General features: G+C 47.2%; 2 protein-coding genes and 1 pseudogene across 2 annotated transcripts; 2 read left to right on the top strand and 1 right to left on the bottom strand.

The window, feature by feature from the left end:
• Window positions 1–2,924: 2,924 nt before the first annotated feature.
• Window positions 2,925–3,570, top strand: LOC119325689. The gene has a single exon (XM_037599405.1). It carries the CDS (start codon window positions 2,984–2,986, stop codon window positions 3,329–3,331), a length of 348 nt encoding a protein of 115 aa, XP_037455302.1. The 5' UTR covers window positions 2,925–2,983; the 3' UTR covers window positions 3,332–3,570.
• A 465-nt stretch (window positions 3,571–4,035) lies between these two features.
• LOC119321103 lies at window positions 4,036–7,183 on the top strand (annotated as a pseudogene).
• A 14,186-nt stretch (window positions 7,184–21,369) lies between these two features.
• Window positions 21,370–23,421, bottom strand: LOC119321804 (pentatricopeptide repeat-containing protein At2g02750-like). The gene has a single exon (XM_037595341.1). The coding sequence runs from the start codon at window positions 23,386–23,388 to the stop codon at window positions 21,505–21,507; it is 1,884 nt and encodes a 627-aa protein (XP_037451238.1). The 5' UTR covers window positions 23,389–23,421; the 3' UTR covers window positions 21,370–21,504.
• Window positions 23,422–23,872: the final 451 nt, after the last annotated feature.

The raw sequence follows: 23,872 nt of genomic DNA, 5'->3' as shown, positions 1-23,872 counted from the left end.
GAGTTATCCTTAAGATTCATGTTCATACGCTCCAGTTCCTGATGATCACTTTATTTGAAAAATGGAAAACATATCCAATATCTTGATAATAATCATTTAAGTTCTAAACCACAACACCGTTGGGCTGAAGATGGAAAAGAACCTAATGAATTGTGACAAATGATTATAAATGACGATAGTCAAAAATATAACCACGAGCCACATGATACTGACAAACTTGCCATTTGAGTGAAGTGCGACATATGATTATAAATGGCGTTGGTCATATATATAATCAACATGTTACATCATGATGGTCACTAGACTAGCAAGTTTCACTTTAGCATTCATGTGTGCTTCATAATGCTCATAAGGGATTAAGTACACATTAACGTAATAAAAGGAGTAATTTTTTTATCCATTCTTCTAAATAAGACTTGTTGCGTCTTAATTAGATAATTGACATTAGTATATGATTTTCATACATTCTCCAACCAAGACTTCTCATTGGTTTTATCTTTAATTGGAGAATTAACATACATATTTTGATCTAAGTAGGAGAAGTGAACATGATATCTCATATTAAACGAGACATCCATTCTCCCCCTCGAAATGTGGTCTAAAACCACAATTTCGATGAGGTCTCATTATTTACACTTCTCTTACATCTTTAATTGTAGCATAACACATAATCTTTACAAATGATCCATTCAGACAAAAAACATAACTTGTCTCGCCCTAGGGCGAAACTAACGTAACATAATTGGAGTTGACTTATAACACGGAAAATCATGTCTTCTGTTCGAGAAACTAGAAATAAGTTTCTCCAATAACTGGGAGAAAGAACAAACATCATCAATTAGATGAAGAATTAAGTATTTCCAAATCCTAGTGGAATAAATCCAATAGTTTTCACTTTAAACCCCATTGCGTTAGTAATGTGCATGATAGTACATGCATTTTGAGACCACTCCTAATGCCCGCCTTAACATCATGATTTACATCCTTTTGCATTAGCGGCATAGACGTTGAGAGATTTCTTAGATGAGAAAATGATCTCCACTCTCCACGTGGGATAGTCATCAACATAAGGTTGTCCGTCGAAAAATCAAAGTTTTGCATCATTATTAATGTTCATTGCTGGAAAAAAGGAGGTAACTATATGAACATCATAATAAAACATCATGCAAATTAATTAACCATGCAATGATATGAATTAAAAAACGTACTTAATTGTCATTCTAATCCGTATCACCGTTGGGCAGAAAACAGAAAAATAACCTTATTTCTTCATACATGACACATGAAAAATAATCAACGTTGGTCAGAATATTGTCATGTGCCATTAGGACATTCCCTCATCAAATCTCTAATCAAAATTTCTCGTTAGTTCCATTTTGACTAGAGAAACATAAATCACATAATGACCAGCAATAAACATCGGCTAAATTAATAACCATCATTAACATAAAGCAACAATATAGTGCAATCCATTGTGTCATAGGACACGAGGATTCATAACAAGTTGTAGACATCATGAACATACAATTTTTGACACTTGATGGACAATAAAATAACATTAAACATAAGTGTCAAAATTCTAATTAAAATTCTCAATGACATAAATGAAAATGACATTGGGATTAACGCAAAAGTATAAATGTCATTGTGAGAGAGTAAATATTAAAATTGACATTCAGAGTGAAAAAGACATTACCACTATTGTCAGGGTATCATAAGATTTTCCAAATTATAAAATTTGGACATACATAAGGATTCGCCAAATAATATATAGTATTTGGTAAATTATAACAGTCAAATAAATGGCAACATGTACTTTGGATAGATTTCTTAATAATGTCATATAATGAATATGGTATTTCATATCACGTAAAAAAAATTAAACAAAACTTCTTTGTTTAGAAATCAACCATAATTTTATCAACACCATTTTGGCCAATCATGCTTATTTTCAATATTGCATATTTTAATTATACAATAGAAAATGAACCGACATAATCTTTAGTATTTGCCAATGAGCACACTAGCCCAACATTATAGATGCATAGTGCAGCGCGGAAAACCACACCACACGACCATTAACATTTTTCGTGAGGTGGCCTTAGGCCATTAGTACCAACCAGACCATTATGAAATGTCATAAGGGTGCATCAATATAAATTTCCAAATAAAATATCCAGAAAATTTACAGTGAATCATGGGAAATTGCTCACAATACACATCATTTTATGCCACTACAATTCCATCAGTAAAATGGCACAAAAAGTGACAATTACCCAAAAAAAACATAAACGATATCACATGACCATCACATTAAAAAAAATACACATAAAATTTCCTACTAGGAAACTTAAACGTGATTTTTAACATACCTTCATGCAATTAAAACATATTGTTGGTGCATAAACATCACAATAACATTACTAAAAAATGCACTGACAAAGAAAAATGCCTAAAGCATATAATTCGGCCATAATAACCCACGGTTTCCCATTAATAGAACTATATCATTGTTAACATTATTTCACATGATTTGGGGCATATAAATTTTCTCACTCAGAAAATTAGAACATTATAGCATGAATTTCTGGCTGCTTTCATTTTATAACAGTGCAAAAAAAACATTTTGAGGATAAGCATAATTAAAAAATGCATTGAATAAAAGGAAAATGCACATAACGTCAATTTCGACCCATACTGCTCATTAAAAGTTCGGGCCAGCAGAGAAAATCAGCAAAAAAAACGTTTTTTTTAAACAGTTTGGGCTGTAGCCCACTGGCACATTTGGCTCGTTAAGCGCCCGTGGCCGCCCTGAGCCCCGCATCGATCTCGACCGTCCGGTCGAATCGACGGGCCAGATTAGCCCGAGGCGGAACAAAAAACGGCAATGGGTCAAACCCTAGCCTCATTTCCCCTCTCTCTCGCCGATTTCCTTGGCTCCCACAGGAAAACGACCCCCGCGGCGACCAGAGGCACACCGGCCATGGCGGTGCAGCAGCTCCGTTCGTCGGAGCAGCGTGCCTGGCCTCAAGGCCGCGCGCTCCTTCGCCGAACGGCGCTCGCCGTGTCGAGCACATGGCGAGATTGTGAGCCGATCCCCGCCAGCGATGCGCACAACGCGCTGGACGGCGAGGCGGGGAGGCGAGCGCCGGCGACCGCGACATCAGGAGGCAACGGCAACGTGCGCGGCGACTGCCACGCAACGTGCGTCCATAAGGGAGGCGCCGACGGGTGCTTTTGTGCGTCGTCTCGAGGGACGGCGGTGTCCCGCCCATGGCGTACTCGCACGGCGGCGGCCGTGCGGACCCGCAGGCCGGCGTCATCAACATAAGGCCCAGCCCCTCTTTCCTTTAATTTCTTTCGTCGGGGCTGGGGATTTGCGGATTCCTCCTCTATGGTTTGGATTTGGTGATTTTGGAGAACAAAATTTGGGGGTTTTCATTAGTTTGCCAAATCACCTCCTTCTAATTGCTAAAACCTGGGATTGAAACGTGCTGATTGTATCATGGAACTTGATGCGGAAGCTTTGCTCAATTAATTCTGACAGAATAGATTGAACTTTCTGTCTAATTAGCATTAACCCATAGCAATTAGGCCTTACCAAAACCAATTAACCTGAACATATATCATTGACTTAAGAGAGGGCATTAATCTATAGGCATTAACCATCGATCTTAATCCGAAATCATTATGACTTAACCATGATAAACAGAAAATCTGCAGGGATCTAATCTAGGCATAAACATGCTCATGATACCATTGTTAGAAATATACTTTAGACATGACATGAATAGGATCTTGAGCCTAGTATTAGACCACCTAAAACAGATTAACAGAGAGGAGTTCTTGCGATTTCTTACTGAGTACCGAGAGAAACTTGCTGCCTGCTTGTGCACCCCTTGTGTAGCCCATGGCTCCACGTCTCCACCTAAATTAGCGTCTCCAACAGCGAGGAGATTGCCGGAGAAGAAAGGCAGCAGATGGCTAACGCAGCAGCTGGTCGGTGTAGACGTACAGGGTGCCGCCGGCACTGCTATGGAGGTGGCCGGCGGTGGTAGACGGCCTTCGAGTCCCTTTGCCCTTCTTTAGGATCGGTGGTTAGAGAGTTTCTTACTTACCGTGTCAAAAATCCACACTTCCCACAATAAGGGGCTCTCTCTTTATATACCAAGGGCTAGGGAACCGGGACCGAAACCAGAAGTTGTTATTTCGTGCCTCCGATCATAGCACAGACGAAGGGAACTAACTCCCCTTTTTCTCTCGGTCAGTTTTGACCTGAGATCAAAATTCCAACACAGCCGTCTTGAGAACCTTTTGCTGTACAGCAATAGGTTTCACGGCGGAATACCACAGGAGCTCTGCCTGCTGAGTGGTCTCAAGGTACTCAGTCTTGGCCAGAACACTCTGACAGGAAGCATCCCGCCAGGGATCGGGAGCCTTGCAAACCTAAGAACGCTCAATCTGCAGTTCAACAACCTATCTGGGGGGATCCCACGGGAGATAGGTGGTCTTGTCAACCTTGTTGGACTAGGCCTGGGTTATAACCTGCTGGGAGGCTCCATTCCTGCTTCACTTGCAAACCTTTCAGCACTCCAATCAGCATCTCTTCAGCCAAACTAACAGGGAGCCTACCACCTCTGCAAAACCTTTCATCTCTTCTAGTCCTTGAACTAGGAGCGAACAGCATCAAAGGAAGGATCCCTGCTTGGCTGGGCAATCTCTCGTCGCTAGTGTTTCTTAGTCTTCAGCAAAATGGCCTCACAGGGCGCATCCCGGAATCATTAGGCAGCCTTCAGGTGCTCACGAACCTTGATCTTTCGCAAAACAATCTTTCAGGTCACATACCACATTCCCTTGGAAATCTTGGTGCCCTGATGACCCTTCGTCTAGACTATAATAAACTGGAAGGTTCTTTTCTTCCTTCGCTGCTCAACCTTTCCACTCTTGAAGATATAGGGCTACAAAGCAATCGTCTTAGTGGGTCTTTTCCTCTTGAAATAGGCAATAAGCTTCCAAACATACAAACTTTTGTTGCGGATATCAACCAATTTCATGGAAAAATTCCACCATCCATGTGCAATGCCTCTAGGCTTCAAATTCTGCAAGCAGTGTATAACTCTTTGTCCGGTGAAATTCCCAATTGTCTTGGAGCTCGACAAAACAGGTTGTCGGTTGTGGCCCTTTCAAAAAATAAGCTCAAAGCAACAAATGATGCTGATTGGGGCTTTTTGACCAGCTTGACAAATGATGGAGCAACTAAAAGGTCTGTTGGTGCTTGACCTTTCCAGCAATAATTTGTCCGGTGGCATCCCTCAGTTTCTTGGAAATTTGAAAGGCATTTCTGCTCCGAATCTATCATTCAACAATTTTGAAGGTGAAGTCCCAAAACATGGGGTATTCCTCAATGCGACGGCAATCTCGATCACCGGAAATGATGGCCTGTGTGGTGGTATCTCTCAATAGAAATTGCCACCCTGTTCCAACCACACCATCAAGAAAGCATCCAGGAAACTTGTCGTGATAATCTCCATATGCAGTGCAACTTTATTTATCATATTAGTATCTGCACTGTTCATACTCTATCATAGGAGCAGGAAGATGAAATCAAGCATACAAATATCACTCACCAGTGAGCAATATATGAGGGTTTCTTATGCTGAATTATTCAACGCAACAAATGGTTTTGCTTCCGCCAACCTCATTGGAGTAGGAAGTTTTGGCTCGGTCTACAAGGGAAGTATGCGAAGCAATGACCAACAAGTAGTTGTTGCTGTGAAGGTGCTCAACCTCAAGCGACGTGGTGCTTCTCAAAGTTTCATTGCAGAATGCGAGACACTGAGATGCGCTCGACATCGGAACCTTGTGAAGATACTGACAGTATGCTCCAGTATTGATTTTGAGGGTCATGATTTCAAGGCCCTTGTATATGAATTCCTACCAAACGGTAACTTAGATGAATGGCTACACCAGCAGATCATGGGGGGTGGTGAACAGAAGGCAATAGATCACATTGTGAGGCTAGGCATTGCAATTGATGTGGCATTCTCACTTGAATATCTTCACCAACATAAGCCATTGCCGATTATTCACTGTGATCTTAAGCCAAGCAATGTTCTCCTCGACAGTGACATGGTTGCTCATGTTGGTGATTTTGCGCTTGCAAGATTTGTACTTCAAGACTTGGAGAATTCAAGTGGCTGGGCATCAATGAGAGTAACAATTGGTTACGCCGCTCCAGGTGCAGTTTCCAAATTTTATACTTTTATATATAGTCCAGAAAGCAGGCTCCGGTAAAAATTTAATTAGGACTTCTATTCCCAATTAGACGAGTATATTTCGAAACTAAGTTTTCTAGAATGGAAAAACAACTCAAATATGTATAGTATTGTACACTCAGAAATGTAGTGCATCAGAAATGAACTTTATCTAATTCGTTAAATAGATAGACATATGTAGCTTGTAGAGTCAGTTCTTTTACAACTGCTTTTGTTGATTTCAGAGTATGGAGTTGGCAATCAAGTCACAACCCAAGGTGATGTCTATAGCTATGGCGTATTGCTGCTAGAAATGTTCACTGGAAAAAGACCAACAGACATTGATTTTGGGGATGTTTTTGGCCTTCGCAAGTATGTTCAGATGGCACTGCCAGACAAGATGGCTAATGTCATTGACCAATGGTTATTACCAGAGATGGAAAATGATAAACGAGACAAGTCCAACTCTAACAAGAGCAGAGATCTGAGAACAGCTTGCATCACTTCGATTCTGCGTATTGGAATTTCATGTTCAGAGGAGACACCAACAGATCGCCCGCAAATTGGAGATGCTCTGAAAGAGTTGCTAGCAATAAGAGACAAATTTCACAAGAATCACTCCAGTGAAGGAGCACCATCGAGCAACTGAAGCGTGTGGAGATCAGCAAGTTGTTGCAAGCTGCCATTTCTTATCCATCCCGGCATTTACAGAAGACTCAATAAAAGATTGTAATAATTGGCTGGCATTGTCAAATGTTCCCATTTTCCCAATGTGCTAATTAACACAGCAGTTTCCAGGCTTCCTTATTTAGAGCTCAAAAGGCTTATATATTAGTCACAGCCACCGTTGTCATCGAGTTCCAAAAATGTGTATGCTTTGTGTTAAGTGTGTGGGTATGGCATGAGCAATAAAGTGGAACTACTTCTGCTATGAAATAGACCTACTAGAAATATTTTTGAGAAAATGAGTATGGCAAAAGGAGCGTAGGTAGCACTAGTACCTACTATCTATTGTTTGCAAAGGATGGTGTAGATCCAGACAAAGTGTAACTCTGCAATAACCAAGCTGGGATGCACAACTTTGGTAACTTGGTATCATCTTCAAACTATTGCCTGCAGAGAGTTTATAATAAAGCATAAACGCGCAAAACTTTGCAAAAATTTATGAAAACCTATCCATCAATGAGTAAACTGGCGACAGGGAAGTCAAAAGATGGGAAGAACTCAAGGGAGCCAAAGTAAAGATGGGTACTGATAATATGGCAAGTCAATGATTAACTATATGACGCAGGACATATGAGAACCCGACCCTCGCGTCGTCTCCCCAGGGGCGAATGCTCGCGCCGCCAGAGGCACTCGCGCTGCTGCTTCCCCATCCGCGCTGCCGCCGGCATAGGTCGCGGTGGCGGCGCGCCCGACGCCGAAGGAACCGGGATCTGGACGCGGCGACGATCTCCTGGTGCGGCTAGGGCGTGGCTGGGAGGGAGTTGCGCGCAGCGGCCAGGGCGGCGCCCCTGGTCGTGCGGCGGTCGCGCTACCCTCCATGACCCGTGGGATCCGAGGTCTCCGGCGATGGTGGGCATGGCGGCGGCCGCGGATCTGGATCCCACCCAGATCCCTCGTCAACTCTTCATGGCGGCGGCGCGATGAGGGCTCCGGTGAGGGGATGGAGGATCTCCGCCGGAGAACCGGTGGCGGCATACGTCTTCATGGTGAAGCTCTGTGCGGTTCCAGCAAGCCGCAAGATCGGGACGACGTGGCTTCCGGTGAAAACCACGCCTAATTGCAGTCTTGGCGGATGATGGCGGCGTCTTTGACGTCGTTTCCTTCTCGAGGCATCGTTGTTGCAGGTCACGTCAACTTGATCGGGATGTTCTAGGAGAAACCCTAGATCTGGGTCTACCGGATCGGATGATGACGGCGCCTTCGGTGTCATTCTCCCTCCCCGGGGCATCGTTTTGGAGCAAGTGCTGGCTGGAGGGGACAAGAGGAGGAGCGGTGTTACATCTACCGCAAGGCCGACGGCGGATCCCGGCGGCATGGTATTGCGGAGGGCGACAGGCGCGTGTGGATGGATATGCAAAGGACGGTGGCGTTGTTTGGCGCCGTGCTGGCGTTGACGACAAGCCAGGCAAGGTTTGTGCATCAGTACCTGCTCTGGAGATGGATTAGTGGAAGACGACGGCGGCGGCCTCTGAGAGTGCGCCGGACCAGTGTGTGACCCAGCCCAGCATTGTGGCTTGGCTGGATAAAAGGATCGATATGGTTGACTAGAGGGGGGGGGGTGAATAGGCAACTAACAATTTTTAAGCTTTTCTTTACCAAATTAAACTTTGCAACAAATAGGTTGTCTAGATATGCAACTAAGTGAGCAACCTATATGATGCAATATCAACTAGCACGCAAGTAAGCAAGAGATGTAACAATAAGTAAACTTGCGAAAGTAAAGGCACGAAATAACCAAGAGTGGAGCCGGTGGAGACGAGAATGTGTTACCGGAGTTCCTTCCTTTTAAGGGGAAGTACGTCTCCTTAGAGCGGTGTGGAGGCACAATGCTCCCCAAGAAGCCACTAGGGCCACCATATTCTCCTCACGCCCTCACACGATGCGAGATGCCGTGATTCCACTATTGGTGCCCTTGAAGGCGGCGACCGAACCTTTACAAGCAAGGTTGGGGCAATCTCCACAACAATTGGAGGCTCCCAACAACAACAACACCACGAAGCTTCACCACAATGGAGTATGGCTTCGAGGTGACCTCAACCGTCTAGGGTGCTCAACACCCAAGAGTAACAAGATCCGCAAGGGATAAGTGGGGGGAATCAAATATCCTTTGGTGGAAGTGTAGATCGGGCCCTTGTCACCCAATCCCGAGCAAATCAACAAGTTTGATCGGCTAGGGAGAGAGATCGGGCGAAAATGGAGCTTGGAGCAACAATGGAGCTTAGAGGTGGAAGAGGTAGTCAACTAGAGGTAGAAGACATCCCTTATATAGTCGTGGAAAAAATCCAACCGTTATCCACATGTTCTGCCCGCGACTCACGGTACTACCGCTCCAAGGAAGCGGTACTACCGCGAGGCAACGCGGTACTACCGTGGACGACCACGGTACTACCGTGGCAACTGCACAGGCCGGAACAAGCCTGACGAAGGAGCAGTACTACCGCTGGCGCGGTACTACCGCTCCCCCTTGCGGTACTACCGCAAGGCAGGAGGGTCACGGCCTGGGAAGGGCGCGGATGAAATAAATTACATCCGTGCCTACTTCCGCAGAAACTAGGGTGGTGCAAAAACCCGACGCGGTACTACCGCTTGAGAGGCGCGGTACTACCGTGGTCGGCGCGGATGTAAAAAATTACATCCGCGCCTACTACCGCGACACTGCGGTACTAGGTCGAAGGGGCACGGTACTACAACTCCTAGGGAGCGGTACTACCGTGGGCCCCCGCGGTACTACCGCGCTGGGCGAGCGGTACTACTGTGGGGGGCACGGATGTAAAAAATTACATCCGCCCCTACTACCGCACCGGAGCGGCACTAGGCCAGGGTGCCGCGGTACTACCGCACCGAAGGGGCGGTACTACCATGACACGCCGCGGTACTACCGCAAATACAGCAGTAGTCGCCAGTTTTCCACACAACCAGGATAACGACGGGTAGCTCCAAAGTGCAAGGAAAGGAGGGACAAGTGTGCGTGTGATTCCACCCTACCTTTCCGACGCGGACCCCCTCTTAATAGTACGGCTCTCCTACGACTCAACTCCACCAAAGAGAAACGTAGAACAACGCAGGCTTCAACAGTCTCCGAGGGGCACCGAATCGTCTTGTGCCTAATGATGAAGTATCTGATGGACTCAAGGCACACGATTAGTCCGCACAAGCATTGTCATCAATCACCAAAACACTTAGGGATAAATATGCCCTTACAATCTCCCCCTTTTTGATGGATTGATGACAACACGGGATTTGCACAAAGATAAGATAATTAGGAGCAGGGGCAAACCCCACCTCTCTAAAATATAGACGGGCTCCCCCTAGATGTGTGCACTTTAGATGAATGCTTTGGACTGCATGGCACACAGACTAGGATCAACACTCCCCCTATATTTTAGAGACCAAGACATGATAATAAGCATAGCAAAGCATGAAGATAGCACAATATAATACCAGCTTGCTAGGATAGATAGAGTGCATATGTCTTACATCATACGAAGTAAGATAGCCAAGGTTCAAACGAGAAAAACAGCAAAGAGTTCAACTGAGAAAGCAGCAAATACACGACACACACGACTCGCAAACTCGCAAATCCCTACACTCTCTCCCCCTTTGGCATCGAGATGCCAAAAAGGCAGAGAGGACACCTACACACACAAGAGGTGGCTCAAGCAGAGAAGTCGTCCCAAGCCTCTTCGTCAGACGCCTCTGCAGCTGGAATGGACTCCTCGACCTCCTCCTCAGAATCAGTCCACCTGTATCCTTGCTTCTCCATCCACTCGGTCTCAGGAGTGATGTGCTCCTCAGACCCGCCAGACACTTCCTCGCCATAGAGCTGTAAGACCTTGTTGTGCCGGCGACGACTCTCCTTGGACTCCACGTGAGCCCTGTACTGCCCCTTGGCCTGCATGCAGAAAAGAGACTTCATCTTATCCTTCAACTTAGTGGCCCATGATGGCCTAGAGACACTCTGAGAGGGCCTAGCAGAACGGTCCTCAGCAACATCCTCGGCGCCAGCATCATCCTCATCAACAGCAGCCCTAGCAGCAAACGCCTCAGCACGAGTAGCGGTGTTGGCCTAGTTGGATTTGATCCGCAGACAAATGGGCTCATGGCGAATCCAGTCTGGAGCCAGGAACTCCTCCTCAGGGTACATCTTCTCCCAAGTCTGCGAAATCAGCAGAAATAGGTAGGGCCCATAAATAGGTACCTTGCGGTTGAACACCGCAAACCGAAGCTCACACCACATGATGTGAGAGACATCAAGTGGCTGAGTCTGAGACGAGCGAGCCTTCTGGCAAATAAGCATCATGTCCACCATATAAGCATGAACCTTGTCTTTGTCACCGATGCGTGGGAACAAGGAGTTGCGGAAGATGCGGTACATGATATCCAGGAAGGGGTTGAGAACCAAAACTTTCTTGCCAGTGGCGAGCGTCTTCTCAACCATGAACGGGGTGAGCTTGTCCTTGTTGGCAGAGTCAGCATTGCCATGAGGGCGAACACCCACTGGAGTGTCAAGCCCATCATCCGAAACCTGAAGCAAATCCATGAACTCCTTCCAGGTAGCAGACAGTTGGCGGCCATTGGTCATCCAGGTCATCCTCCTTTCATCATTGGTGTGAAAAAACACTGAAGCAAAGAACTGACAGATGATCTCAGGGTCATAGTCCAGGTGGAAAGAGATCACATGCTCAATTCCAAACTGCTCCACCAAGTCCAGAGCCTCCCCAAAGTAGTCACGAAACTTGTCCTTCCTCATGTGGTGCATATCAATCCACTTCACCTCCACATAGGTATTCTGCTTGTTCTTGATGACATCCAAGTAGATCTGGGTTTGGGTCTTGTTCCAGAATAGCTCACAGCCTCTGACAGTGGAGCGCGGGTGCACATAGGGGTGAAGTTGCCTGAGACGGACATACTCAGTATGACCTATCTCATCCATGCCCCTGGCGGGCTCCTTGTGCTTGCTAGCTGTGGTCTTGACATTTCGCTTGGACGCAGACGATCCCTTGGGAACTTCTCCTGGGTTGCGCAGACGCTTGGAGCCAGTGTCACGAATGGGATTGGACCGGCGAGAGCCACCACCTGAGACACACACGCAAAGCACCAAAACAAAAGGCGAAAAGAATCAATGCAAAGGCCAGAAGACAACACATGAAACCCATAGAAGATAAACGAGAAAGTTGGCATGCGATAGATGTGAGCCACGGTAGATCTGCCATGGTTTGCGGTACTAAAGGCTTAGTACAGCTCCAGACGCGGTAGTACCGTGCGGGGTCACGGTAGTACCGTGGCTGGGGCAGTAGTAGACTCTTAGTACCGCACGGTGCGCGGTAGTACCACGCCCTAGGGGCGGTAGTACCGTGCGAGCGGTAGTACCGCTCCCTACGGGCGGTAGTACCGCGTCGCGTCAGATCTAACAGGATTTGAATCTGAAAAAGAACCGCGAAGCCATGGCGGTGCTACGGTGATCAGATCTAGCGCAAGACAACAATACAAGTGTAAATCCTATGCAATACCACACTCCTTCATCCTACTCTTGCAGAGATTTGGTCTAGGAATCTCAAGAACATACAAGCCTCCCCCAAAACCTAAAAGTACCAAACACAATCAAAAAGGAGAAGGATTTGGGGAAAAACCTTGGTCCATAGCAAGAGCACGTGGTGGGGAACAATCCCACCAGACGGAATCACGGGAGGGCAGCCGGTGGAGGAGATCCGGCGATGAACGCCGGCTCCGTTCGTGAGCACGGGAGAGGAAGAGACGACGTGGAGAGAAAGAGGACGAATGGGTATGGGGAGTTAGAACTCCCCCTGCCCGGCCTTATCCCCACGCGCTCGAACCGGCGCGGTAGTACCGCGGGTCATCGTGGTAGTACCGCCCGGGCGGAAGTACCGCGCCGAGGCGGTAGTACCGCTCAACCAGGCGGCAGTAAAAAATTACTGCCGCTTGGGGACGGTAGTACCGTGCTCCCATCAGCGGTAGTACCGTGGTTGGCCGCGGTAGTACCGTGGCCGACCGCGGTAGTACCGTGAGCTCACGACACCGAAGGTTTCAAACAAGAAAAAAAAACGCCTTTGCACGGAAAAACAGACACACACCCAAAACTACAAAAAAAGCACATACCAGGGGAACAACAGGAAATCCCTAAGTGACAAAGCCTCTCGAGGAGAGAGGGCGGTGGCCGAAGCCACCTATGTTTGAGTTGGATGGTATGGCACCGCGAAGAATTATCCTTGGGCCCATGACCAAAACTCGTCTTTGAAGCACAAGTACCATCAAAAATGGCTAATGTGAAAGAGGTGATCTATTTATGCATAATGGGGGAGGGAGAGTTCATTGAGAGAACAACACTCCCCCTATGTCCATGCCTACACCTAAACTAGACAACAAGTTGAGTGTGGTGGGGGGTGCACGGGTTCAAGTCACATTGCTTAAATCAATGATATTTAGCTCATGCCTTAACTCGCGAAATCTTGCTTCATCCAAGGGCTTCGTGAAAATATCTGCAAGGTTATCATGAGTGTTGACTTACTTGAGCTCGATCTCTCCTCGCCTAATGTGATCCCGGATGAAGTGATACCGAATCTCAATGTGCTTCGTCTTGAAGTGTTGCACCGGGTTGAGAGAAATCTTGATGGCACTTTCATTATCACACCAAAGAGGCACTTTGTCACAAATTACACCGTACTCCTTTAAAGTTTGCCTCATCCATAGGAGTTGAGCACAACAACTACCGGCCGCCACATACTCCGCTTCGGTGGACGAGAGAGACACACAACTTTGCTTCTTGGAAGACCAACTTACCAAGGAGCAACCAAGAAATTGGCACCCTCTGGAAGTGGACTTCCTATCCACTTTGTCTCCCGCCCAATCGGAATCCATGAAACCTTCAAGCTTGAAGTTTGCTCCTCTTGGGTACCATAAGCCAAAGTTTGGGGTATGAGCCAAATATCGAAAGATTCGCTTGACCGCCACAAAGTGACTTTCCTTTGGTGCGGCTTGAAAACATGCACACATCCCCACACTCAACATGATATCCGGTCTAGATTCACAAAGGTAAAGCAAGGAGCCAATCATGGAGCGATATACCTTTTGATCCACCGCTTTACCATTGGGATCGATGTCAAGTTGGCACTTGGTAGGCATTGGTGTAGTAGCCGTCACTTAGCTTTAATCTTTTAAGCATGTCTTGAGTGTATTTGGCTTGGTTGATGAAGGTTCCTTCTCTTCTTTGTTTGATGTCGAAACCAAGGAAGAACTTCAACTCTCCCATCGAAGACATCTTAAACTTGGAGGTCATGAGAGCGGCAAATTCTTCATTGAAAGCTTTGTTAGGGGAACCAAAGATAATATCATCAACATATAGTTGGCATAAAAACAACTCCCCGTTGACCTTCTTAGTAAAAAGAGTGGGGTCGATTAGCCCTACTTCAAATCCACGATCTTGTAACAACTCGGTAAGGTGGTCATACCACGCACGTGGGGCTTGTTTAAGGCCATAGAGTGCCTTATCGAGTTGATACACATGATCCAGAAAGTAGGGATCCTCGAACCCGGGGGGTTGCTTGACATAGACCAACTCATTAATAGGACCATTAAGAAAAGCACTTTTCACATCCATTTGTTGCAACTTAAAGTTGTGATGGGAAGCATAAGCAATCAACAAACGAATGGATTCAAGGCGAGCAACGGGAGCAAAGGTTTCACCGTAGTCGATACCCTCGACTTGGGAGTAGCCTTGTGCTACCAATCTTGCCTTGTTGCGAATGATGTTCCCATGAGCACCTTGCTTGTTCTTGAAGATCCACTTGGTTCCAATGACGTTGTGGTTCCCGGATGGTCTTGGCACCAATCTCCACACCTTGTTGTACTCGAAGTTGTTGAGTTCTTCATGCATGGCATTGAGCCAATCCGAGTCTTCGAGCGCCTCATAGACCTTTTGGGGTTCGACACAAGAGACAAACGCGTGATGTTCACAATAGTTTGCCAATTGTCTACGAGTGCTTACCCCCTTTCTTAGGCTTCCAACCACATTTTCCATGAGATGGCCTTGGGTGGTGAGCTTGGAAGCAATCTTCGCGGCACGACGCTCTAATTCCTCCTTGGGTGTGGAAAGATGAGGGTTGACTTGATCATTTTGAGCGCCGTCTTGAGATTGTTCTTGATCTTGAGGTTGCTCTTGATCTTGAACTCGCTCGAGGGGGAGAACTTGACCTTGGGCATCATTTAGAGGTTAACCACCGTCTTGAGGTAGATCTTGCCCTTGGTCTTGTTCACGAGGTTGAGGGCCTTCACTTTGTTCTTCGGAAGCGTGTGGGTCTTGATGAGGTAATGGCTCTACTTGAGTAGAGCATTGTCCTTCTCCTTCGGCCACAAGGGGTTCCTCAATGGGTAGGATTTGACCAATACCCATTTTTCTTATGGCTTGGGGAGGAATTTCATCACCTATATCACAAGTACCACTTTGCTCCACTTGGGAGCCGTTATTTTCGTCAAACTCCATGTTACACGTCTCCTCAATGAGTCCGGTGGACTTGTTGAGGACACGGTAAGCATGAGAGTTTGTAGCATAACCAACAAATATGCCCTCATGAGCTCTAGCCTCAAATTTAGACAACCGAACACCTTTCTTGAGAATGAAACACTTACAACCGAACACCCGGAAGTACTTGAGGTTGGGCTTGTTGCCAGTGAGGATCTCATAAGGAGTCTTGTTCAAGCCTTTGCGAAGATAGAGCCGATTGGATACATGACATGCGGTGTTGATGGCTTCGGCCCAAAAGTTGTACGGAGACTTGAACTCCGCCATCATGGTCCTTGCCGCATCCATCAACGTCCGGTTCTTCCTCTCCGCAACACCATTTTGTTGAGGGGTATAAGGTGCCGCATATTGATGCTTGATCCCCTCATCACTAAGAAACTCATCCAAGGTGTAGTTCTTGAACTCGGTGCCGTTGTCGCTTCTTATTGTCAAGATCTTTGCATCATGTTGACGTTGAGCTTCATTTGCAAAGTTGATGACGATTTGTTGGGTCTCACTCTTCCTCCTGAAGAAGTATACCCAAGTGTATCTTGAATAATCATCCACAATCACCAAGCAATACTTTCTTCCTCCAAGACTATCAAAAGATGGAGGCCCGAATAGATCCATGTGAAGGAGCTCCAAGGGTCTCTTTGAGTAGATGATGGTTGAGGGAGGGTGAGCCTTTTCATGAAGCTTTCCTTCGATACAAGCACTGCAAGCACGATCTTTGGCAAAACTAACATTTGTTAGTCCACGAACATGGTCCCCCTTGAGAAGACTTTGCAAAGATCTCATATTGACGTGGGCTAAACGGCGATGCCAAAGCCATCCCACGTCAACTTTAGCCATTAGGCATGTCGCGGTCTTAGTGGGTTGCTCCGAAAAGTTAACCACATAGAGGCCGTTCTCGACATGCCCAACAAAGGATACTTTAAGAGTCTTGCTCCACAAGAGGGCCACGGTATTAATATCAAAGAATGTAGCAAAGCCCATGAGTGCAAGTTGACGAACGGAAAGTAAATTGAATGCAAGGGACTCAACAAGCATGACTTTCTCGATCGTTATATCATGAGAAATGACAACCTTGCCGAGACCCAATACCTTAGAATGTGATGCATCACCCCACTCGACATTGGTGGGCATAGATGGAATCTCTTGCACGTCCACCACCAAGTCCTTGCTCCCGGTCATATGATTTGTTGCTCCACTATCGAGCAACCATGATCCCCCACCGGAAGCAAACACCTACACGAGATCAATGCTTGGTTTTAGGTACCCATTTAGTAATGGGTCCTTTGATGTTAGTAACAAGGGTCTTGGGAACCCAAATAGACCATTCAATGTACTCATAAGAAGAACCAACAAATCTAGCATAAACATGTCCATCACTAGCACGGCACAATACATATGAAGGGTTAAAGTCGCCGGCTTTGTTTGAGGAAATGCTTTTGCCCTTTTGGACAACAACTTCCTTCACTTTCTCCTTCTTCTTCTTAGAAGCACCCTCTCCCTCTTTCACGAACGTTTGTTTGAGGGGAGGAGGACGATTGGCCTTGTTGTTCTTCTTCTTCTTGCTCTTGGACTTGGGTGCAAACCCAATTCCTTCTTTGGCCACAACTTCCTTTTGATTGCTCAAAAGGTCGTTGAGGTTTTTCTCACCTTGAATGCATGTCACAAGGCCTTTCTCAAGTTGATCCTTTAACTTGGCATTTTCCTCCACAAGATGCACATGCTCACAACAAGGGTTAGTAGCACATGCATTATCAATTAATACCATATGAGGAAAGGTGGCCTTTTCCTTGATTAGCTTAACTTGGAGTTGAGCATGAGACTCTTTGAGGCTAGCATGAGTACCCTTCAAGACCTTGTGGGCCTTGTCAAGTATCTCAAACTCCTCTTTGAGTCTAGCATGATCAACCCCAAGTTTAGCCTTCTCGGAGGTTAGCACACGAGACATGACAAGAGCATGATCAAGATCTTTCTTTAACTTAGCATGGTCATCATTGTGTGACTCCTCAAGAGTCAAACGATGCACACGCTCTTCCTCAAGAGCATTAGAGAGATCCAATATCTCATCGGCATAGTCACGACTATGACCTTCCATCTTGGAGATGGTTTCTTCGTGAGCCTCGATCATGTCATTGGCCTCACCAAGTTGTTCCAAGAGAGCAACAAAGTGCTTCTTGGACTTTCCCTTGAGCTTACTCATAAAAAACTCAAATTCATTCACTTCCTCATTAGACTCAACATGCCCATCAATGCAATCCTCCACGGAGGGATTAGTAATGATGGTGGTTGTGATGTTGGGGGTTACCTTGTTTGAAGCCTTAGCCATGAGGCATCTAGCGGTGATGTTTTCGTTGGGTGATTCGAAGAGAGACACCCGGGGAGTAGCAATGGCAATGGACGCCATGGCCATTGCTTCTTCATTCTCATCATCATCGTCATCCTCTTGGTATTCTTCTTGAACCACCAACCCACGAGAGGGAGTCTTCTTGGCGAAGTTGTTCTTGTTTGGGAAGGACTTGGCTTTGTCTTTCCGAATGAACTTGCCACCATTGTCTTCCCGCTTCTCGTAAGGACAATCCGCAACGAAATGGCTCACATTGCCACAGTTGAAGCAAGTTCTAACTCGTTGCTTGCCCTTGACGCCACTTGAGTTGTTTTTGTTGAAGTTGGGTCTTGAGCTCTTCTTGCTCCAAAATTGTCTTGAAGCAAGGGCCATGTGCTCATGATAGTCAAACTTGGTGTCTTCGGGGTTGCTTTCCTCATCTTCCACTTCTTCCTCTTCTTCCATAGTAACCTTGGCCTTCAAAGCAAGGTTAGGCTTCTTTGCTCTTTGAGAACGGAGCACCGCATTGTCGGCAGTCTTGTCCAAGATGCTCATTGCAACAAACTCATCCAACACTTCACTTGAGGTCATGGTGTGGAAGTTCGGTCGTTGACAAATGACGGAGGACATGGCCTTGTTGTAGGGCATCATGGCCTTGAGGAACTTCCGCTTGATCCAATTGCCATCCGTGTCCTTGCTTCCATGATCTCGAAGTGCGACCGCGAGTTTGGTCACTCTTCGGAAGAGCTCATGGGGTTCTTCATCTTCTTTCATTGCAAACTCATCGGCTTCATCTTGCACCACTTCATAGTTGGAGCGTTGAATGCTAGCACTTCCACGGTAGAGACCCTCAACACATTTCCATGCTTCTTTAGCCACGACATGGGGTCGAAGATGAGGGAGATCTTCGGGAAGAATTTCATCTTGGATTATGAAGAGAGCACTCTCATTGAATTGATTGTCCACGTCTTCTCAAGGGGTGAAGTTGCTTGGGTCATGAGGGTAAAAACCTTCTTCAATGATTCTCCAAAAGTTAGTATTCACATGTTTCAAATGACGCTTAAAGCGATAGACCCAATTATCAAAATCTTCATGTTTCTCATATTTAGGAGGTGGACCGGCATGATTCAAATGAGTGGAGGGGATTGGCCCTTTATAGACCGGGGGTTCCACATGGGCAAAGATGCCGGTGCCATTTCTACCACTAGTAGAAGGACTCTTTTCATTGTTAGCTTCCCCCTTGTCGGAGATAGCATCCGTCACCTTGTTAGTAGGATCACCCACTTTCATAGGCGCGGTAGATAGTTTAAGTCCCTCTAGAAAATCATTAAACATGCTTTTAACCTCGGCCGTCATGGAGGTTTTCAATGTGTCTAAAGCCACATTGAATTCCTCACGAGAGACCGAGGTTCCCCCTTCGGCCGAAGACGAGATGGGATTTACACCGGAGTGTTCCTCCGCACCATCGTTGGTGTCAACCATAGTCTTCGAACGGCAAAGTCCTTAATAAAGAGACGAGGCTCTGATACCAATTGAAAGGATCGATATGGTTGACTAGAGGGGGGGGTGAATAGGCAACTAACAATTTTTAAGCTTTTCTTTACCAAATTAAACTTTGCAACAAATAGGTTGTCTAGATATGCAACTAAGTGAGCAACCTATATGATGCAATATCAACTAGCACGCAAGCAAGCAAGAGATGTAACAATAAGTAAGCTTGCGAAAGTAAAGGCACGAAATAACCAAGAGTGGAGCCGGTGGAGACGAGGATGTGTTACCGGAGTTCCTTCCTTTTAAGGGGAAGTACGTCTCCGTTAGAGCGGTGTGGAGGCACAATGCTCCCCAAGAAGCCACTAGGGCCACCGTATTCTCCTCACGCCCTCACACGATGCGAGATGCCGTGATTCCACTATTGGTGCCCTTGAAGGCGGCGACCGAACCTTTACAAGCAAGGTTGGGGCAATCTCCACAACAATCGGAGGCTCCCAACAACAACAACACCACGAAGCTTCACCACAATGGAGTATGGCTTCGAGGTGACCTCAACCGTCTAGGGTGCTCAACACCCAAGAGTAACAAGATCCGCAAGGGATAAGTGGGGGGAATCAAATATCCTTTGGTGGAAGTGTAGATCGGGCCCTTGTCACCCAATCCCGAGCAAATCAACAAGTTTGATCGGCTAGGGAAAGAGATTGGGCGAAAATGGAGCTTGGAGCAACAATGGAGCTTAGAGGTGGAAGAGGTAGAAGACATCCCTTATATAGTCGTGGAAAAAAATCCAACCGTTATCCACATGTTCTGCCCGCGACTCACGGTACTACCGCTCCAAGGAAGCGGTACTACCGCGAGGCAACGCGGTACTACCGTGGACGACCACGGTACTACCGTGGCAACTGCACAGGCCGGAACAAGCCTGACGAAGGAGTAGTACTACCGCTGGCGCGGTACTACCGCTCCCCCTTGCGGTACTACCGCAAGGCAGGAGGGTCACCACCTGGGAAGGGCGCGGATGAAATAAATTACATCCGTGCCTACTTCCGCAGAAACTAGGGTGGTGCAAAAACCCGACGCGGTACTACCGCTTGAGAGGCGCGGTACTACCGTGGTCGGCGCGGATGTAAAAAATTACATCCGCGCCTACTACCGCGACACTGCGGTACTAGGTCGAAGGGGCACGGTACTACAACTCCTAGGGAGCGGTACTACCGTGGGCCCCCGCGGTACTACCGCGCTGGGCGAGCGGTACTACCGTGGGGGGCGCGGATGTAAAAAATTACATCCGCCCCTACTACCGCACCGGAGCGGCACTAGGCCAGGGTGCCGCGGTACTACCGCACCAAAGGGGCGGTACTACCGTGACACGCCGCGGTACTACCGCTTGTACCTGCGGTACTACCGCAAGTACAACAGTAGTCGCCAGTTTTCCACACAACCAAGATAACGACGGGTAGCTCCAAAGTGCAAGGAAAGGAGGGACAAGTGTACGTGTGATTCCACCCTACCTTTCCGACGCGGACCCCCTCTTAATAGTACGGCTCTCCTACGACTCAACTCCACCAAAGAGAAACGTAGAACAACGCCGGCTTCAACAGTCTCCGAGGGGCACCGAATCGTCTTGTGCCTAATGATGAAGTATCAGATGGACTCAAGGCATACGATTAGTCCGCACAAGCATTGTCATCAATCACCAAAACACTTAGGGATAAATATGCCCTTACACTGGGGCATCCGGCTTTAAATGTTAGGCTTTGGTGTGATGTCTGTTTGGTATTCAGCTCAGACATTCGGCACCCCTTCATCAAGAGGATAGGAGTAGCGACAGGTGTTGCCAAGATGGTGGCTTCAGGCTTACTGATGTATTATTTTGTAAGGTCTTCGTGAATAATTAATAAAATGGCTGCATGCATCGCCCAGATGCAGAGGCCGGGGGTATATCCTCCTTTCATGTGCCTAAATTAACATTTTGTGGTGCCATGATTCTGTTGCGAACTTCTGAAAATGTCTAAATGTATAAACTCACAAAGGGGTGCATATGGACATGAGCTCAATATCATTTTAATGTAGGCAGCAATAAGCTTTTTGTTATGACAAGATGGCTGGCATGGGAAGAGATGTCCATACCTTCTAAATGGTATTCATTTCCTTCCTAAACTAAGCAGACAAGAAACAGATTTTCATACAAGTTCAGTACGCGCAGGAGCTTTGATGAGGTGCTTGTCTGACATCATTTTCCTCAGTGTCTCTACTTCGCCCCATCGATATTGTTCAGCGTATATGTTGGATAGAATTACCCATGGAGTTGTGCTTGAAGGGTCCAAATCATAGAGTTTTGTTGCTGCTATTTCACCAAGTTCGGCATTAGAGTAGTTTCTACAAGCACCAAGAAAAGAATACCACATTGAAGCTGGTGGATCAGTATGTTTCAGTAATAGACCATAAGCTTCAGATAGCTTTCCAGCACGGCAAAAAAGGTCAACCATGACGCTCAAGTGTTCAAAAGTAGGGTTGATACTGTAGGCACTCTCCATCATTTGGTAGATATGCAATGCTTTCTGGACTAATCCAGCATGGCCACAAGCTGAAAGAGCACAGAGAAAGGTGGCTGAGTTGGGATGCACTTGCTGCTCAAGCATTTCGTTGAAGGTTTGCAATGCTAAACTGCTTTTCCCACACCTTCCGTAACCAGAAATCATTGCATTCCACAAAGCTGGATCATTCGATTTCCTCCTATCTTTCTCAAATATTCTACCAGCATAGCTGTCACATCCACAACTCATAAACATGTCAATCACTGTTGTCTGGAAAACATCATCCTCAAAGTGTTGCATTGTTCGAATAACATGGCAATATATTTCCTTCCCATGCTTGATATCTGACATAGCTGAACAAGCACTCAACATACTTGTCATGGTTTCCAGACTTGCACCTGAGACTCCCTCCAACCGCATCTTATTGAAAAATGAGAAAACCTCAGCAAACTTCTGGTGATGTGCAAGCCCATTAATCATCAGATTCCATGTAATACTGTCAGGGCTGAAGCCTTTCAACCTCAGCTGTTGGAACAACCCTAAGGCGTTTGCAAGCTTCTCGTGTATCAGAAAACCTGAGATCATCGTATTCCAGGTCACCAAGTTCCGCTCATCCATGGCAGAGAAAACCTGGTAAGCACACTCCAGAGAACAACATTTTGAGTACATGTCAATGAGTGCAGTCCTGATCTTGATACTGCAATCCATTGCATGCTTCAGGACATAGCAATGGACCTCTTTACCAAGTGACGGTACCAACACACTAGTGCACGCTGAGAGGACTACCAGCAAAGTGGTCTCATTAGGTTTTTCGCTGGATCCAAATATCATTTCCCTGACAGTACCCAAAGCTATAAAATCTTCACCATTCCTCAACAGTCCAGAAGCCATTGCATTGTAACTCTCGACGCCCTTATCAACCATGAGTTCAAGAATCCTCCTTGCGCCATCCGAATCACCACAATCCAAGTACATTGTGATGAGTGATGTGGCAACATAGCGATCCAAACAATCACCGGTCTTCACTACAAGCCCGTGCAGCTGCTTCCCTTGCTCCATGGCCCGACACGCAGGTAGCACACTCGCCATTGTGACAGAGTCCGGCAGTATCCCCTCTTTCCCGAGGAGCCTAAATACACCCATCGCTTCATCAACCTTTCCGCACTGCGAGAACCCCGCGATGAGAGCATTGAAGCAGGGCACGTTTCTTTCCCGCATTTCGTCGAACACCTTGCATGCCTCCCCGAGACGGAGGAGCCTGGCATAGGCGCTCGTTAGGGCGGTGGCCGTGTAGGGGCAGGAGGAGAAGCCCGACTTGGCGAGGTGACCGTGGACTTGGAGCACGGCGGGGGCATCCTTGAGCGCGGCGCAGGACTTGAGGAGGCAGGGGAAGGTGAAGGCGTCCGGACGGAGGTTGGACGCGTGGGCTCGAGAGTAGGAGAGGAGCGCTTCCTGGTAGTGTCCGTTTGATACGAGCTTGCAGAGTCGCTTCCATGGCGCCACGGTGGCCATGGAGAGCTTGCCAACCATGGAGCCTGCATTGGTTCGCGGGGCAGGGCAACGCTCAGATAGTGGATTTGCAGAAATACAGCTGGGAAGTTGGAAACCGTAAAAAATGGATTTTTTGTCAAGAGACCTCTGCCCACTGGAATTGCCAGAAAAAGGCCCCCTTCGGACGAAAATGCCAAAAAGAACCCTCTCGGGCGTGGCGGCAGGTCACGCCGAGAGGCGGCGGGCCCTGCCGCCACCGCAGGAGGCGGCCACCCAGGCGAAACGGCATCGCTTCAGTTCACCTCGCTGGGACGGAACGTGGCGGGCCAGGTGGGCCCTGCCGCCATCGTGGGAGGCGGCCTACCCTGGCGATGTCTGTCCCTGGCCGACAGGCCGTGCAGGCTGCGGGCCCCGCCAGTGGGCCTCGCCGCCACTAGCCGAGGCGGCCAGCTGCTGCATGCGCGGGAAAAGAAGCGGCACCGATTCCGGTGACTAACGGCGCAGATTCCGATACAAACTCCGC

The sequence above is a fragment of the Triticum dicoccoides genome, chromosome 6B (assembly GCF_002162155.2).
Source record: "Triticum dicoccoides isolate Atlit2015 ecotype Zavitan chromosome 6B, WEW_v2.0, whole genome shotgun sequence".
NCBI classification, from domain to species: domain Eukaryota; kingdom Viridiplantae; phylum Streptophyta; class Magnoliopsida; order Poales; family Poaceae; genus Triticum; species Triticum dicoccoides.
This window is presented reverse-complemented; position numbering and strand designations above follow the sequence as displayed.

What these genes read in the sequence shown, in the direction of transcription:
- LOC119325689 (XM_037599405.1), top strand. Translation starts at nt 2,984, where the DNA reads ATGGCGGTGCAGCAGCTCCGTTCGTCGGAGCAGCGTGCCTGGCCTCAA.
- LOC119321804 (XM_037595341.1), bottom strand. Translation starts at nt 23,388, where the DNA reads ATGGTTGGCAAGCTCTCCATGGCCACCGTGGCGCCATGGAAGCGACTC.